This window comes from Phyllobates terribilis, unplaced genomic scaffold (genome assembly GCF_046119375.1).
Source record: "Phyllobates terribilis strain yellow unplaced genomic scaffold, ASM4611937v1 Scaffold_8__6_contigs__length_399053987, whole genome shotgun sequence".
NCBI classification, from domain to species: Eukaryota; Metazoa; Chordata; class Amphibia; order Anura; family Dendrobatidae; genus Phyllobates; species Phyllobates terribilis.
Genome location: NW_027362768.1, coordinates 61,686,563 through 61,705,922, shown reverse-complemented (window position 1 = coordinate 61,705,922; position 19,360 = coordinate 61,686,563). Strand labels below are relative to the sequence as shown.

Sequence of the window (19,360 nt, the reverse complement as noted above, 5' to 3'; positions counted from 1 at the left end):
ACTCACCTCCCGTGCCGGCGCCATTCCAGCGATGTCAGTACTCACCGACCCAGGTCTCTCGTGTACTTGTGATGACACGTGAGCCTGGCCCCCAATCAGTGCTGGCACCATTGTCTCCGCCTTTGGACGTTTTGAACATGAAAGGGAAGTTTGGGCTACAGCTGGTTTCTGACTTCCTCTTCATGTTCAATTTTGTATGGAGGCGGGGACAGTGACACCAGTGCTGATTTGTCACCACTTGTCATTCCACCACACGAGAGCCCCGAGACCGCGAGTGCCAACACCCCTGGAACAGCACAGGAGGTGAGTATAGATTTTTTAATTTTATCGAGGCCAAACATTTAGATCAAGAAGGGGTTGTCCTAGTAGTGGGCAACCTATTTAACATCCCTCATATACAATAAAAATCCCTATAATCTTCGGCTCCTTAAGGTGCATACATTACCCTCTTTGGCAGCAGGGTGGTGGCGGCAATAAGGTGACGTTGGCAGGCAGAGTGATCGAGGCAGCAAGTGGTGGACTCAGCAGGCTGATGGCCCCAGTAGGGTAACAGTGGCAGTAAGGTGACCGCCTCAGCTGGGCGATGACCTTTGATCAGTTACATGTGTACACGATCAGAACCACCGTCAGTACATGAAAGCTGCATCAAGTTTAGTATAGCTATCAATTACAATGTCAGGTCAGCCGCTTACACACTTGTATTGCATAAACCTGCAACTCCCAGCATGTACATAAAGAAGTCTCCCATTAAGTTTTATTATTAATTAGTATATACATGTAATGTAGTGTGAGTGTATTAATATACTCACCTACCGCCGCTCTCTCCGGTGTCCAGTGCTGTTCTTTTCTGTTCTCAGTGATGTCACTGGAATTGTAATAACCAGCTCACTCTGTGCTCTACGCATGTGCCACGTGTCTCTTTTACAATGTAAGCCTATGGAGCCTCATTCTGGCTCTCCACAGACTTACTTTGTAAAAGCCACTTCTGGGTCATGCAGAGCGCAGTGTCACAGAGAAGAGGAGAAGAACGGCGCTGGACACCATAGAGAGCGGCGGTAGGTAAGTATAATAATACACTCACACTATACTACATGCACATACACACATTTATTGAATAAAATATTTAATGGGAGGGTTTCCTTAACAATGGTAAGGTTGTTACTAGCCAACATCAGATTTACCTTTCCATCCTGTTCCCTCACTTCTCCATACTGTCCTCCCACTTCACCATATGGTCCCCACATGCTCCCACTTCTCCTTACTGTCCCCCCACTTATCCATACTGTCCCCCACTTCTTCATACGGTCCCCGCACACTCCCATTTCTCTATACTGTACCCCACTTCTCCATACGGTTCCCACATGCTTCCACTTCTCCATACTATCCACCCACTTCTATATATGGTCCCTGCATGCTCCCACTTTTTTCTGTCCCCCCACTTCTCCATACTGTGCCCCCACTTCTCTATATGATGACCCCACTTCTCCATATTGTCCCCCATGCTCCCACTTCTGCATACTGTGCCCCCACTTCTATATATGGTTCACCCACCCCCATGCTGCTCCCTCTTTCAATGCCCCATAATGTGCACACACGACAACACTATTTCTACCAACTTTGGACAGTAACTCTTTGGCTACACAAAAGAGTTCTCCACAGTGTCATTACTGTCTCTGCGGCACGGCAATGACATCAGCAGGGTGATGAGGTTAGCAACGTGCTGACCTCATCACGCCACTGCACGTTGGGGTGGGGAGCTGATGAGCACCGCCCTACTCTGTCACAGGGCTTCACATGTAACATAGTTTTAAGGTTGAAGGAAGACTAAGTCCATCTAATTCAACCCATAGCCTAATATGTTGATCCAGAGGAAGGCAAAAAAAAACCATGTTGCAAACACTAAGCTCCACATTGAGGAAAAAAATTCCTTCCCGACTCCATACGACAATCAGACTAGTTAAATATCCTAATACCCAAAAAGGGAAAGGGTAGAGAAGTGTGACCAATTCACCAAGATATATGTGGAGGACACCACTCTCCACCAAAAAACAGCTAAAGATATAACTATTAATGCAAAAATCAATAAATTTTATTGTACAAAATATTTCAAATAGTATACAACAATAAAGGAGGCGCGCTTTCTTTGCCCCTGCTGCAGACCCCCCTCACTCTGTGACCACAATGTCTCAAGGTAACGTCGGATATCCTTATACCTATGCACATTGATGCTATTTATATATCTTATGGAGATCACGTTTACTTGTTATTATTATCCATATTGAATCTTAGACCCATAACCTTTGTGTCTTTCTAACCAGCTAAACACAGACTTTGTGGCATTCTTTAACATACATTGTAGCACATTCAGTATGGACATCTCTGCAGTTAGGTTAAGGGTTTCCTTTTCTTTCTTGGGTATTTTTGATCTTACCCTCTACTCTGCCCCTCATCCTAGTCACTCATGTATTGTCCTTTATTGTTGTATATTATATGAAATATTTTGTACAATAAAATTTATTGATTTTTGCATTAATAGCTATATCTTTGGCTGTTTTTTGGTGGAGAGTGGTGTCCTCCACATATATCTTGGTGAATTGGTCACACTTCTCTACCCTTTCCCATTTTGGGTATTAGGATATTGATTAGGAGCTTTTTATAGGTTTTCATGACAATCAGACTAGTTCCCTGGATCAACGCCCTAGGAATCTAGTATATATAACCTGTAATATTATACTTTTCAAGAAAGGCATCCATGCCCTTCTTAAATTTTAGTAGTGAATCACTCATTACAACATCATGCAGAAGAGAGTTCCATAGTCTCACTGCTCTTACAGTAATGAATCTGTGTCTGTGATTATGATTAAACCTTCTTTCCTCCAGATGTAGAAGATGCCCCCTTGTCCCCGTCTCAGGCATCAGAGTAAAAAGATCAGTAGAAAGGTCTTTGTACTGTCCCCTCATATACTTGTACATAGTAATAAGATCAGCCCTAAGACTTATTTTTTCCAAAATAAATAGCCCCAAGTGTAGTAACCTGTCTTGGTATTGCAGACCCCCCAGTCCTCTAATAACCTTGGTCGCTCTTCTCTGCACCCGCTCTAGTTCAGCTATGTCTTTCTTATACACCGGAGACCAGAACTGTACACAGTATTCTAAGTGTGGTCGCACTAGTGACTTGTATAGAGGTAAAATTATGTTCTCCTCATGAGCATCTATGCCTCTTTTAATGTATCCCATTATTTTATTTGCCTGACACTGACCACCAAACGTGAGCTTGTCTTCCACAAATACACCCAGGTCTTTTTCAGTTACAGTTTTGCCCAGTGTTTTACAATTAAGCATATAATTATACATTTTATTTCCTCTGCCCAAGTGCATTACCTTACATTTATCCCCATTAAAGCTCATTTGCCATTTATCAGCCCAAGCTTCTAGTTTACATAGATCCTCCAGTAATATAAAATTGTCTTCCTCTGTATTGATTACCCTGCAGAGTTTAGTGTCATTTGCAAATATTGAAATACTACTCTGTATGCACCCTACAAGGTCATTAATAAATATGTTAAAAAGAAGCGGGCCCAATACTGACCCCTGTGGTACCCCACTGTTAACTGAGACCCAGTCTGAGTGTTTTCCATTAATAACCACCGTTTGTTTCCTATCACTGAGCCAATTCTTAACCCACATACATATATTTTCCCCTATCCCCATTGTTCTCATTTTATGTATCAACCTTTTGTGTGGAACCGTATCAAAAGCTTTTGAAAAGTCCATATACGCAACATCCGCTGCATTTCCTTGGTCCAGTCCGGAACTTGCCTCCTCATAAAAGCTGATCAGATTAGTTTGACGGGAACTGTCCCTCGTAAACCCATGTTGATATTGGGTCATGAGGTTATTCTTCTTCAGATACTCTAGTATAGCATCTCTTAGGAAACCCTCCAGGATTTTACCCACAGTAGATGTTAAGCTTACTGGCCTATAATTTCCATGTTTGGTTTTTGTCCCTTTTTGAATATTGGCACCACATTTGCTATATGCCAGTCCTGTGGTACAGATCCTGTTATTATGGAATCTTTAAAGATTAAAAATAATGGTCTATCTATGACGTTACTTAATTCCTGCAGTACTCGCGGGTGTATCCCATCCGGGCCCGTGGATTTGTCAACTTTAGTGATTTTTAGACGGCGCCGTACTTCCTGCTGGGTTAAGCAAGTGACATTTAATGGAGAATTTTTGTCATCACTAATCATGTTTTCTGTCATGCGATTTTCTTGTGTAAATACGGTTGAAAAAAAGTCATTTAGCATATTGGCTTTTTCCTCATCCTCATCCACCATTTCACCCAGACTATTTTTAAGGGGGCTAACACTATCAATTTTTAGTTTTTTACTATGTATGTAGTTAAAGAATATTTTGGGATTATTTTTACTTTCTCTGGCAATGAGTCTCTCTGTCTCAATCTTTGCTGCCTTAGGGTATGTGCACACGATGCAGAAATGAAGCAGAAAATTTCTGCATCATTTCTGCATCTCCCTGGCAGAAAAAACGCATGCAGATGGTGCATGCGTTTTTCCTGCGGAATACATGCGGATTCACATGCGTTCCCACATGCGTTTCCGCATGTGGATTGACAAGCGCTTTCCAGGCGATTTTAGCATCACCTGGAAAGTGCTTGACAACTTGGTCACACTATATAAATCCATGCAAACAGCATGGATTTATATAGTGTGACCTGAGAGAGTGTATATACTTACCTCCGATGGCCCGCGCTGTCCTGCTCAATCCGTTCTCCCTCGCCGGCAACTTTGAATTGAAAGACCTGCCGACGTCAGCGTCACGTGACCCGTCACATGACTTTGACGTCAGCGCAGGTCCTTCAACTCACTGCAAGTGCCGGGAACCAAGCAGGAGCGGTGCACGGGCCGACAGATGGTAAGTATATATATATTTTTTATTTTATTCTTGTTTTACAGCTTTTTTAACGGTACCTGGGTGTGGAGGAGACTCTCCTCTCCTCCACACCCGGGTACCATCCGCACATTAGAACACACCAATTACGCAAGTACAGATGCAGTCTTGCGGAATTGGCGCGTTCTAATGCAAGTCAATGGCAGCGAAAACGCCGCGTTTACGCAAAATTAATTGACATGCTGCGGATTTTTGAGCGCAGCGTTTACGCTGCGGAAAAATCCGCATCATGGGCACAGCACATGCGGATTTCAATTGGGGAACATTGCTGCCCTTCTACCATGCGTTTTTAATGCGTTTCCGTGGCGTTTCCGCAACTGCAAAAATGCAGCGGAAACGCATTAAATACGCATCGTGTGAACTCAGCCTTAATTTGGTTTTTACAGAATTTATTTAATTTTCTGTATTTAGTTAATGCCTCATCACTACCTACTTGCTTTAGTTCTCGAAATGCTTTCTTTTTGTCACTTATTGCGCCCCTTACAGCTATATTTAGCCATAGTGGTTTCTTCCTATTTCAAGCATGTTTATTCCCATAGGGTATATATTGTGCACAGGTCCTATTCAGGATGCTAATAAATGTCTCCCATTTGCTTTGTGTAGTTTTATGTCTCAGGATATCGTCCCAGTTTATTGCACTAAGATCATCTCTCAACTGTTGGAAATTTGCCTTCCTGAAGTTTAGTGTCCTTGTAACCCCTCTACTACACATCTTATTAAAGAATACATGAAAACGTATTATTTTGTGATCACTATTACCCAAGTGACCCCCAACTCGTATATTTGATATGTGGTCTGGCCTGTTGGTTAATATTAGGTCTAGCAGTGCCCGCCTTCTTGTTGGGTTCCTGAACCAGTTGTGAAAGATAATTGTCTCTCATAGTTGTCAAAAACCTATTACCTTTGCTTGAACTACAGGTTTCTGTTCCCCAATGTTTTTCTGGGTAGTTGAAGTCCCCCATAATAATGACTTCTCCTTGAGTCGCTGCTTCATCTATTTGCTTTACGAGGATATTCTCCGCTGCTTCCATTATGTTTGGAGACTTATAACAAACCCCTATCAGTAATTTATTATTTTTTCCCCCTCTCCTTATATCCACCAACATGGACTCTACATTTTCATTAGATTCACATATATTCTCCCACAAGATGGGTTTTAAGGATGATTTCACATATAAACACCTCCCCCCCTCGCTTGTTTGTACGGTCATTTCTGAACAGACTATAGCCCTGTAAATTAACTGCCCAGTCATGGCTCTCATCCAGCCACGTCTCAGATATCCCTACCATGTCATAATTATTTTCCAACAAAATTAATTCTAATTTCTCCATTTTGTTGGTGAGGCTTCTGGCATTAGTGTACATGCATTTTATGTATCTCTCTGTGCCTCTATTCCTTCTTACTATATTGACTGTTCTAACCCCACCCCCAATTTCTTTATTTGTGCCCAGGTCACTATCTGCACTATCTTCCCCACCTATAAAATGAATACCCTCCCCCCCAATCCCTAGTGTAAATACTACTCCAACCTTCTAGCCATTTTCTCCCCCAGCACAGCTGCACCCTCCCAATTGAGGTGCAGCCCGTCCCTAGCGTAGAATCTGTAGCCAACTGAGAAGTTGGCCCAGTTCTCTAGGAACCCAAACCCCTCCTTCCTACACCAGTTCTTGAGCAACTTATTTATCTCCCTAATCTCCTATTGCCTCTCTGGCATGGCACATGGTACAGGTAGTACCACCTTGGAGCTCCTTGCTTTAAGCTTGCAGCCTAATTCCCTGAAATCATCTTTAAAGACCTTCCACCTACCTCTAACTTTGTCATTTGTGCCAATGTGCACCATGACCGCTGGGTCCTCACCAGCCCCTCCCAGTAATCTGTCAACCCGATCAGCGATGTGCCGGACTCGAGCGCCAGGTAGGCAGCATACTGTTTGACGATCCATGTCTTTGTGACAGATTGCCCTATCTTTTCCCCTAATAATTGAGTCCCCCACTATCAGCACCTGCCTGGCCTGCCCTGCTCTCCTATTTCCCTTCCTTACTGGAGCTGACTATCCTCCGGCTTTCAGAGGACATGCCTTGCTGCAGCAGTGCTACCCCTGTACTGACACCCCCCTCATCTGCAAACTTTGCAAATTTATTGGGGTGTGCCAGATCAGAACTAGCCTCCCTGGAACCCTTCCCTCTACCCCCCGTTCTGTCACCTAGCTAGCTGCCTCACTGTCCTGCAGCTCTCTACTACCACCCTCCCCCACATCTACCCCAGTGAGCAGCTGCTCAGTGAGCAGCAGACTCCTTTCCATATTGTCAATGGATTTCAGTGTTGCCAGCTGCTCATTTAGATCCAGTACCTGGGCTTCCAAACACACAACGTGCACACATCTCGCACAGCAGTATGCAACCCCGACCGGCTGTTAAAGGATTGCATACGTGTGGCAGGATGTACATTGGATAGCATTGTCAATAATGGAGCTCATTTCTTAATGGGGATTGCACTAGACAGAAATGTTAGGTAAAAAGAAATGTAAAGAATTAATAAAATACAGACAGCAATTCAGTCCAAATTCCTCCCTTCCAAACTCCCTGAATCCAAAGTCACTGAAAAACAAGTCACACACTTACTTCCGTTTGCACTTACGCTCCGGTCACACTCAGCTCGTTCACACTCGTTCCGTTTGCACTTATGCTCTAGTCACACTCAGCTCCTAAGGAAGAAGATTTAAAGAGGTTTTTCTTTTTTTTTTTCCCTTTTAGCAGCAATATACCCTACAGCTCAATGCACTTCCAAAAAAGTGTACTTGTATCTGAGTGACGCGCATACATCTGAATGCAGGGAGAAGGGAGCCGACCCACATGAAATTCTCCGGCAGGCCATAAGTTGTGCAGGATTGTTCTAACTCGCACAGTAAATGCATAAAGCAAAACATAACTTAACCCCTTCATGACGGAGCATTTTCCCCGTTTTTGCATTTTCGTTTTTTGCTCCCTTTGTTCCCAGAGCCATAGCGTTTTTATTTTTTGGGCAATATAGCCATGTGAGGGCTTATTTTTTGCAAAACGAGTTGTACTTTTAAACGCCATTACTAGTTTTACCATATCGTGCACTGGAAAACGGGAAAAAAATTCAAAGTGCGGTGAAATTGCAAAAAAATGCAATTCCACAGTTGTTTTTTTTTTTTCTTTCCATGTTCACTGGATGCTAAAACTCTGACCTGCCATTGTTATTTTCCAGGTCATTATGAGTTCGTAGACACCAAACATGTATAGGTTCCTTTTTATTTAAGTGGTGAAAAAAAAATCCAAAGTTTGCTAAAAAAAAAAAATGGCGCCATTTTCCGAGACCCGTAGCGTCTCCATTTTTCGGAATCTGTGGCCTGTTGAGGGCTTATTTTTATTGATACTATTTTGGGGTAGATATGATGTTTTGATCGCCCGTTATTGTATTTTATTGCAATGTTGCATCGACCAAAAAAACGTAATTCTGGCGTTTCTAATTTTTTTCTCGTTACGCTGTTTACTGATCGGATTAATTATTTTTTCATATTGATAGATCGGGCGATTCTGAACGTGGCGATGCCAAATATGTGTATGTGAGGTTTATTTTTTATTATTTTATTTTGAATGGGGCAAAAGGGGGGTGATTTAAACTTTTATATTTTTTTAATATTTTTAAAAACATTTTTTTTTACACTTTTTGCTTGCTTCTATAGTCTCCATAGGAGACTAAAGGGAGCAACTGTCTGATCGCCTCTGCTACATAGAGGTGATGAGCAGATCACCTCTATGTAGCAGAAATGCTCTTGTGCTATGTGCGCCGACCACTAGGTGGCTCTCATAGCGATCTTTACATGACAACCACTGGGGTCTCCTGCAGACCCGAGGTTGTCATGCCCACCCATCAGTGACCCGCGAACACGTGACGGGGTCACCGATGGGCGGGGTAAGTTACGCGCTTCCGGCGCGGCGCTGTTAAATGCCGCTGTCAGAGATTGACAGCTGCATTTATCTAGTTAACAGCCGCGGATGGATCACGATTCCACCCGCGGCTGTTGCGGGCACGTCATCTGTAAGAATCAGCTGACATGTGCCCGCTTCAGTACGGGCTCACTGCCGGAGCCCTCACTGAACCGGGGGTGATGGCCTGGGGCGTACTAATACACCCCAGGCCAGAAAGGGGTTAAAGACAGAATTGCAGTTTTTGGTTGTCGCACCACCCACAAAATCTGCAATATTATTATTATTATTATTATTTATTATTATAGCGCCATTTATTCCATGGCGCTTTACATGTGAAAAAGGGGGTATAATACAAGAACAATTTCAATAATCTTGAACACAATGTGACAGCGACTGGTACAGGCGGAGCGAGGACCCTGCCCGCGAGGGCTCACAATCTACGAGGGATGGGTGAGGATACAGTAGGTGAGGGTAGAGCTGGTCATGCAGCGGTATGGTGGAGCGGTGGTTACTGCAGGTTGTAGGCTTGTCGGAAGAGGTGGGTCTTCAGGTTCCTTTTGAAGGTTTCCACGGTAGGCGAGAGTCTGATACGTTGGGGTAGAGAGTTCCAGAGTAGGGCGGAAGCACGTGAGAAATCTTGTATACGGTTGTGGGAGGAGGAGATAAGAGGGGAGTAGAGCAGGAGATCTTGTGAGGATCGGAGGTTGCGTGCAGGTATGTAACGGGAGACTAGGTCGGAGATATATGGAGGAGACAGGTTGTGAATGGCTTTGTATGTCATGGTTAGGGTTTTGAACTGGAGTCTCTGAGCAATGGGGAGCCAGTGAAGAGATTGACAGAGAGGAGAGGCCGGGGAATAGCGGGGGGACAGGTTGATTAGTCGAGCAGCAGAGTTTATGATAGATTGGAGGGGTGCGAGAGTGTTAGAGGGGAGGCCACAGAGCAGGAGGTTGCAGTAGTCAAGGCGGGAGATGATGAGGGCGTGCACTAGTGTTTTTGCAGATTCATGGTTTAGGAATGTGCGGATCCGGGAGATATTTTTAAGTTGGAGTCGGCAGGAAGTGGAAAGGGCTTGGATATGTGGTTTGAAGGAGAGTTCCGAGTCCAGGGTTACCCCGAGGCAGCGAGCTTGAGGGACTGGGGAGAGTGGGCAGCCATTGACTATGATGGATAGGTCAGTTGGGAGGGTTGAATGAGATGGCGGAAAGATGATGAATTCTGTTTTGTCAATGTTAAGTTTTAGAAATCTAGCAGAGAAGAAGGATGAAATAGCAGACAGACATTGTGGGATTTTGGTTAATACGGAGGTGATATCGGGTCCAGAGAGGTAGATCTGTGTGTCATCAGCATAGAGGTGATAATGAAAGCCATGAGACTCTATGAGCTGTCCCAGGCCTAAGGTGTAGATGGAGAAGAGCAGGGGTCCTAGAAGTGAACCTTGGGGGACACCGACAGATAGGGGGCGAGATGAAGAGGTGGTGTGTGAGTGGGAGACACTGAATGTCCGGTCTGTTAGGTATGAGGAGATCCAGGATAGGGCCAAGTCTGTGATGCCGAGAGATGAGAGAGTCTGTAGTAAGAGGGAATGGTCCACTGTGTCAAAGGCAGATGACAGGTCTAGGAGGAGGAGGACAGAGTAGTGTCGCTTAGATTTGGCGGTTAGTAGGTCGTTTGTGACTTTAGTCAGTGCAGTTTCAGTAGAATGGTGCGGTCGGAAACCAGATTGTAGGCGGTCAAAGAGGGAGCAGGAGGAGAGGTGGGAGGACAGTTCAGAATGGACATGTTGTTCCAGTAGTTTTGAGGCATAGGGGAAAAGTGATATGGGGCGATAGCTAGACACAGAGAGTAATATAAAAGGGAGGGAATAATATGAATAACCTCAGCACTGCTTATTATTTAAACAAATTACCTGTCACTCAATGAGTATTGATTACCTGTCACTTGATTAGTTTCCCTAGAGCTAGGGTCACACAAGCAATTATTTTGTCATCTGAAAAATTCAGGTCTATTATACAAATCACACTCTGATCACACTCTGATCAGAATGTGGGCATAGTGCGATCCAGATCCGATTCTCTCAGATGAGATGGACAAAAAATGTTTCTATCTTCTGCATTTTGTCAGTCCATTAACTGCACTCAGATGTCACCTAAGTGCAGTCCAATGGTCTCCATAGACTCATTGACTTACATGGCCGAGTGCAATCTGCATATTTGATGAAACTCAGGCATGCAACGTTTTTTTTCCTCAGACCAGCTCTGTCCGAGGAAAAAATCTGACATGTTCATAGCCTCATATACAAAGATGTGCACGAGCCCTTACCATGCCGCATGTGCTCTTACACCTACAACAGGCCTGCACAACATACAGTCTGCTGGCTGCATGCGGCACACCAAAGGTTTTGTTGTGGCCCACTGAGCCATCAGGGATACACTGCTCCCTTCTTTTTATATTCAAATGTATTTGCGTCTTTCAGACGCAAATATATTTGAACACTGGAGCTGGGACTGTGGCAGAACAGCGCTCATCAGTCATAGCCCCTACGTTCAGCGGCGTGTCATCACACTACTGCCGGCACCGAAGCGCTGCGCTGCAGAGGAGAAGAGACTGCATGGCCCATAGTAATCGCTCCATCAAGGAGCCAAACAGTAAAGGGAGCTTGTCAGGTCCCCAGTACCCCCAGAACCACCAAAAATTGTGTCTGCCTATCTAAATTCCCTGCCTAACAATCCCTTTAATACGTTGGACATATAAACAGATCTATAGAAAAGGTATTTCTAAAGTCTGCTTATGATATGTAAATGGTACTTTGACTAGGCGATGGGGAGTTCGTTTTTCCAGACTAGTTGTCCATTTAGCATATTCTCAGGCCTCTGTGGGCATGATAACATGATTTACAAGAGCTGATGTTTATGATTTACATATCATAAACAGACTTTAGAAATACTATTTTTTTTAATTTCTATTGTAAGACATGTTATCATGCCCACAGGGGCGTGAGAACTTGCTAAGTGGGCCAACTAGTCTGGGGAAACTAACGCCTCATCGACTAGTCAAAGGGTTAATTTACATATCATAATGGACTTTTGAAATACTTTTTCTAAAGATTTGTTCATGTGTCCAATGCAATAAATGGACTGCTACACAGTGAATTTAGATAGGTAGACATAACTGCTGGTAGTTCTGGGGCACAGGGGACTTGACAGGTTCCCTATAAATGAATTATCATTGTGGATGAGTGAGGAGGGGGTTAATGTTACAGTGAGTGCACATAATGGGGGTGACAATTGTCAAAGGGGGCACAGTATATTTTGGAGGTGGTCAGTGTACGGGGATAGTTTGCAGAGGGCTAGTGTATGGGGGACATTTTGCAGAGGAGCAGTATGGGAGGGATACTTTGCAGAGGGGCAGTATGCGGGGAACATTTTGCAAAGGGGCAGTGTGTGGGAGACATTTTGCAGAGGAACAATGTTGGGTGATATTTTGTGCAAGAAGCACAGGCAATTATTTATTCAGGGGCACAGTGTGGAAGATTTTTATTTATGGAGCAGTATATTGATACATTTATTTTAAGGGTACTATGTCTAGAAGTGATGCTGAAGACAGAGAAGAGTGAAAATTGCAGAGACGAGCTATTTGTGTGAAATCTCTTAATGGAGTTTGTAGTACATGGAGACAAAAGGAATGGGAACAACTCAATCATAAAAGATGACAAATATAAGGTATCTGGATGTAATTGTTTATTTGTGATCATTCCTGCTTCTCTTCAGTGCTATGGTTCCTGTATAGTCCAGAGTCTGATAATGACTGTTAACAACAACTCCCAGTATCTCCTTACCATTGTTGAAGACATACTGGGAGTTGTAGATTCATGCAGTGCAATCGTACATGGGGCATTGCAATTGATCTCTGTACTAAGCTTGGTGATTTATTAATGTACTGACAGTGGATTTGGTGCTGCATGTATGTACTGACAGTGGATTTGGTGCTGCATGCATGTACTGACACTGGTTCTGATCTTGTACATATGTAGCAATCCAAAACATGCTTTATGGCTATGCTAATACTTAAAAATTCCCAAAATTATGAGTTTTGAGATTATGAGGAAGATTTGGTGAGATTCAGCTCAGTTGCTTCTCCAAAAACTTAGTGTAAGTTAGCGTATGTCCACACTTATTTTTTGGAGCAGAAACTGAGCAGAATCTCTCCAAATCCTTCTCAAACACTCATAACTTGGTTCTGGTGATGTATTAATGTACTGATGGTTGTTCTGGTGATGTATTTATGTAAGTACCCCTTTAAATTTTTTGTGGCCCTTGGGATTGGTCCAGTATGGCATTGTGACCCTTGGACCAACAATTGCTGTGCCTCTCTGACCTACAATAATAATCCCTTCACAAATGCACTTTGCATCTGTGTATAGATCTCAGATGCCGTCTAAAATCAGGGTGACCTTTGTTCTTTGTGTCATAGCAATGAACTAGATAAGGGATAGAGGAATCATTAAATAGGGTAAAGTTTAAGGATTATTTTCTGAAGTAAATTTGACCAGTCGAACTATTTATGTAAGAATTATATTGAATATCGAATAAACAATGAATATTGCATGTGAAGGATGTTGATCTTCTCATAAGGTATTTCTAAGCACAAGAAGAGGAGCTTGGATTGTAAATCGTGTTTCTACCAATGGCTATCCGGTGGACATTGCAAAGTTATCTCGATTTGGGAGCTTGATCCAAAAAACTTTCCCTAATTTGCTAAACTGCATGGCAGAAAAAGAAGTGAATCAGAGATTTAATCATGGTAATTACGGACTTCTGCCACGACATAGGTAAAATGTATACTTTTTTTAGTAATTATTTACTGTATATTCATTATCTTTATTTTGAAGATTATTGGGTTGAAATACATAGCATAAAAACACTGTAAAGACATACAGTACAGACCAAAAGTTTGGACACACCTTCTCATTTAAAGACTTTTTTGTATTTTCATGACTATGATAATTGTACATTCACACTGAAGGAATCAAAACTGTGAATTAACACATGTGGAATTATATACTTAACAAAAAAGTGTGAAACAACTGAAAATATGTCTTATATTCTAGGTTCTTCAAAGTAGCCACCTTTTGCTTTGATGACTGCTTTGCACACTCTTGGCATTCTCTTGATGAGCTTCAAGAGGTAGTCACCGGAAATGGTTTTCACTTCACAGGTGTGCCCTGTCAGGTTTAATAAGTGAGATTTCTTGCCTTATAAATGGGGTTGGGACCATCAGTTGTGCTGTGCAGAAGTCTGGTGGATACACAGCTGATAGTCCTACTGAATAGACTGTTAGAATTTGTATTATGGCAAGAAAAAAGCAGCTAAGTAAAGAAAAACGAGTGGCCATCATTACTTTAAGAAATGATGGTCAGTCAGTCTGAAAAATTGGGTAATCTTTGAAAGTGTCCCCAAATGCAGTTGCAAAAACCATCAAGCGCTACAAAGAAACTGGCTCACATGAGGACCGCCCCAGGAAAGGAAGACCAAGAGTCACCTCTGCTTCTGAGGATAAGTTTATCTGAGTCACCAGCCTCAGAAATCGCAGGTTAACAGCAGCTCAGATTAGAGACCAGGTCAATTCCACACAGAGTTCTAGCAGCAGACACATCTCTTCAACAACTGTTAAGAGGAGACTTTGTGCAGCTGCCTTCATGGTAAAATAGCTGCTAGGAAACCACTGCTAAGGACAGGCAACAAGCAGAAGAGACTTGTTTGGGCTAAAGAACACAAGGAATGGACATTAGACCTGTGGAAATCTGTGCTTTGGTCTGATGAATCCAAATTTGAGATCTTTGGTTCCAACCACCATGTCTTTGTGCGACGCAGAAAAGGTGAACGGATGGACTCTACATGCCTGGTTCCCACCGTGAAGCATGGAGGAGGAGGTGTGATGGTGTGGGGGTGCTTTGCTGGTGACACTGTTGGGGATTTATTCAAAATTGAAGGCATACTGAGCCAGCATGGCTACCACAGCATCTTGCAGCGGCATGCTAGTACATCCAGTTTGTGTTTAGTTGGACCATCATTTATTTTTCAACAGGACAATGACCCCAAACACACCTCCAGGCTGTGTAAGGGCTATTTGACCAAGAGGCAGAGTGATGGGGTGCTACGCCAGATGACCTGGCCTCCACAGTCACCAGACCTGAACCCAATGGAGATGGTTTGGGGTGAGCTGGACAGCAGAGTGAAGGCAAAAGGGCCAACAAGTGCTAAGCATCTCTGGGAACTCCTTCAAGATTGTTGGAAGACCATTTTGGGTAACTACCTCTTGAAGCTTATCAAGAGAATGCCAAGAGTGTGTGACGCGCCCCCTGGGCCGTGTGGGGAACCTGGAACCGGGCCTTTTGTGGGATGCTGGGGGTTGTAGTCTCCGCGTGGCAGTGATCCGGTCCGTGGCTCAGGGTGGTCAAATTAAATGACAGTCTGTTTGTTGTATTTTAAATGTCCGACTACGCCATCCGTGGATTGCGGTCAGGATGAACCGCTGCTGCAGGGCAGACCGCTGAGGCTGGTGTTGTGGGTGCAGCAGAGTGTAGTATAACTCCCCATGAGAGAAGTATAGCCTCAGGGCAGTGAGTGCAGATGATGGGGGTGATGGTGCACGGGAATAATGACTCAGAGTCTCTGTAATGCAGTTCAGGGTCTTTACTGTTGGTGGTATTAAGGGACCCATCCGGAATACAGGTTAACAATGGAGGCCTGGTCAGTCTGAGAGCAACTGGGAAATCCTGCTGGTCAGGGGGAGTTTGTAGGCCTACCGTGCTGACTTCACTCTTTCTTGGCTATCCTGCTGTAGTGTAGTGGTAGCCCACGTCTCTGAGTGTACCGTGTTGTTCTCACCCATATGACTGGCGACTCGGGCCTTCCGTACTTCTCATCCCTCCAGGGCAGTAGTGTTCCCTCTCGTGTGGCTGAGCCTCCGGGCTTCCTTGGGCCAGAGGACTTGAAGTCCCCTGCGTGGTGGTTTTCTGCTGCTGGGCTTATAACCCTCACAGCCTCGGACTCCAGTGTCCGGCTTTCTAAGTCTCTAGCCATGATGAGCTCTTATAGCTCCCCTCCTGGCCTCGTGTTCCTCTTCTGCCTACAGGGACTCCTCAGCCTGCTGCTGACCTGTCCCTATCTGCAACTTGTCTGGACTCTCACTGTTCTGAGCTAACCCCGCCCCAGATCCAGTTTATAAAGGGCAGATTTCTCCCCTCCCTGGACTGATGCAGGAGGTGCTGCATGCTAATTGTCCCCAACCAGGGAACCTCCCACCTGCTCTCAGACATGACATTGCTGCCACTGTGGCAACCAGACCTCGGGGTGCCACATGTGCAAAGCAATCATCAAAGCAAAAGGTGGCTACTTTGAAGAACCTAGAATATAAGACATATTTTCAGTTGTTTCACACTGTTTTGTTAAGTATATAATTCCACATGTGTTAATTCATAGTTTTGATGCCTTCAGTGTGAATGTACAATTTTCATAGTCATGAAAATACAGAAAAATCTTTAAATGAGAAGGTGTGTCCAAACTTTTGGTCTGTACTGTATATGGCATGTAAAATCTGCAAGACTTAAATGCGAATTGTGGAAAAACACCTTTAAAAGCACTGACCAGTCACTTGTCTATCACAGATTTATCAGAACATTGTGATCCAACAAAGAGTCTAAAATAGCTGAGAAAAAAGCAGAGGCCCACTTGGTCATTTGTTAAATAGTACTAACTAATAATGACAAATTCTTTTTAGGTAGAATTATAGCATAGCACCTGGTGTCGTCAAGGTTGACTGGTTGGATGGTAGCTCTTAATCTTGCTAAGGCTAATTACAGGTGGTTTTCCGCAAAGGGATATTAATCATTTTTTGGTATAAACTGTATACAAAAAATGTTGCACAAATTTCACTATTTATGCGATGTTAACCAAAAGTAGGAATGTGAGATTGGTTTAAGGGACATGGCCTAAAATTTATAGATCAATTTAAAAGAGTTGTCCGACAGTAAAATAATTGTTTTAAGGCATGAATTGAAAATAATTAATGGAGGCATACTCTCTTTCCAGCGTCCCCACTGATCCATACAGATGTGGAGGTCTGCGGCATTTCTGGAAGCAGCGTCAGTCCTGTTTGTAAGTCACAGCATCACTGCAGCTTGAAGTTGGCTGCAATGGTCAGGTGTCTAGAAGAGCATGTCATCGGATGTTTTTCCAATGACGTGCTTTTCTAAGTCACCTGACCTCTGCAGTCAGTTACAGGCTGCAGTGATGCTATGACTTCCGAATGGAGCAGAAACTACTAATGTAGCTGACCCAGAACTACGGAGCTGCCTGCACTGGATTCACGGGGTGCTGGAAGGCGAGTATGCCTTTGTTTATTGTTTTAAATTAACTCATGCTTAAAAAAAATTATTTCACTGTCGGATAGTCCTCTACCTAATAGTAAAGCAAGAAAATGGAGCAAAGTTTGGCACAAATCTCAATTTTGTTTATTGACTTCAGGGCAGTTCAAAATGAGACAATTTTGTTAAGAGGCCTTCACCTTTAATAGGTTTATACACAATTCACTCCATTAATCTTTTATACAGGTATATTAACAGCAATCTTTGTGCACCTTACCTAAATGTATATTATGTTATTTATGGTACCATGCCGTATATGTACAGTGCAGGGACGGAGTAGGCACAGGGGATGTACTCATGTTATCCACAGCGGGAGCTGGCTGTTACATACACATGGGCTTCCCAATTCAACAGCCAGGATAGCAGCTATGTGCAATTCTGGCTGTTTAACTATTTATATGCCGCAATCACACTGAGCACTCATGTGCAGACTTTGATAGAGAGATTATTTCCTCTGTTTTCCCATTGGCACTTGATTACAGGGTGCCATGGATTGCCGTGGCAGCTGGAGGACTAACAAGACCACCAGGGGTTGGTGACTGATAGGTTAGCAGTCAAGTCAAACACTGATTGGTTAGATCATGCACAGTACAAAATAGGTTGCACAATGCATTATCAATTATATCAAAGGATCACATATCCAAGTCCTCTTGTATGACTAGTAAATAGTGTAAAAAATGTAAATAAAAAAAGTTCAAGTGTAAAAGAGTAAAAACATCAAATCCCAGGTTTTAGTAATTAATAATGGTTTCTTTCTTTGACCAGTCCTATAAAACTATTTAATTATCTATCTCGGCCAGTGAGCTTTAAAAAAAAAAGCAATGCCAGAATTGCTTTGCTTGTTTTATCCTACCTTGCAACAAAAATTAATAAATCCAATAAAATTGGATCAAAAAGTTGCATGCACCCCAACATCGGACCTAACACAGATCTGTAACCAAGACATTAAAAAGTTCCTCTCAGAATATGATGTCGTCCCCCTAGAAATTGTAAAAAGTTTTTTCCACAAGATAGTAAAATATAAAATATATATAATTTGGATATCACCACAATCAAATTGAATAGCAGAATTAAGAGAACATGTAAAATTATATTACACGTTGAATGCTGTAAAAAATTATGCGGAGACACGAGGGTCAGTGGATGCTCTTGTCCGCTGTCCTGGCTGTCTTTAGAAAGACTGCATGGACCAGAATTCATTCCACTGAACGCCTGATCTCCTTTCCCATGGGCAGAAAACAACTCAGACAACACAGGATGAGAGTAACACAGTGGGGTGATACTTTGTTGGCTCACCAAGAATCAATAAATATAGTACAGTCCCAGCAAATACACAAGATGGTGCAAATGACAGTGTCTCGCCCTTCCGCTGGCTTGCCGGCGATTTCAGGGCTTACAGGGCAGACTACCCCAACCAGTAGCACCCCTCTTTTGGTGGGTACCCACAGAGAGGAGGTAGCAGACAGAGTCCATTGAGGTTTGTGTCCAGGTGACCTAATTGTCCCAACCTGGGCTCTCCAAACGTCTTTGACTCACCCCCTGGGCCAGTGCTGTAGTGCGGCGCGCGTGCGCACGGGGAATACCCGGAGCCGGATCCGATGGGGGTAGTAGTCTTCGTGTGGCGGTGACCCGGTCCGCGCCCAGGGTGGTCAAACTAAGTGGCAGTTATTGGTATGATGGTATTAGTGTCCGACTACGCCACCCGTTGAATGCGGTTATGAAACCGCCGCTGCAGGGCAGACCGCTGAGGCCGGTGGTATAGGTGTGCAGCAATGTTGATATAACCCCCAACGGGAGAGGTATGGCTTCAGGGCAGCGGATGTGGGTGATGTTGGGAGTGATGGTGTGGATGTCCCAGCACTAACGGTGCGACAAGGAAGCATGGAGACGCGAGGGTACAGTTCAGGGCCTTTACTGATGGTACAAGGCAAATTCCCCCGGGAGTACTGGCTAGTAGTTGGGGCCTGGTTAGTCTGCGAGTAAGCCGGAGTTCCCCTGGCCAGG

General features: G+C 43.7%; 1 protein-coding gene across 5 annotated transcripts in view; it reads left to right on the top strand.

Annotated features, from left to right (window-relative positions):
• LOC141156711 (flavin-containing monooxygenase 5-like) overlaps positions 1–19,360 on the top strand; it is a 260,478-nt gene that overhangs the window by 128,454 nt on the left and 112,664 nt on the right. For all 5 annotated transcript variants that reach the window (XR_012247705.1, XM_073642995.1, XM_073642997.1 and 2 more), the window contains exon 6: positions 13,563–13,759. Coding sequence is in view for 4 of the 5 variants with exons in the window: in XM_073642995.1 (XP_073499096.1) it covers positions 13,563–13,759 (197 nt within the window). In the remaining variant the exon portion in view is untranslated. The remainder of the gene's footprint in view (positions 1–13,562; positions 13,760–19,360) is intronic.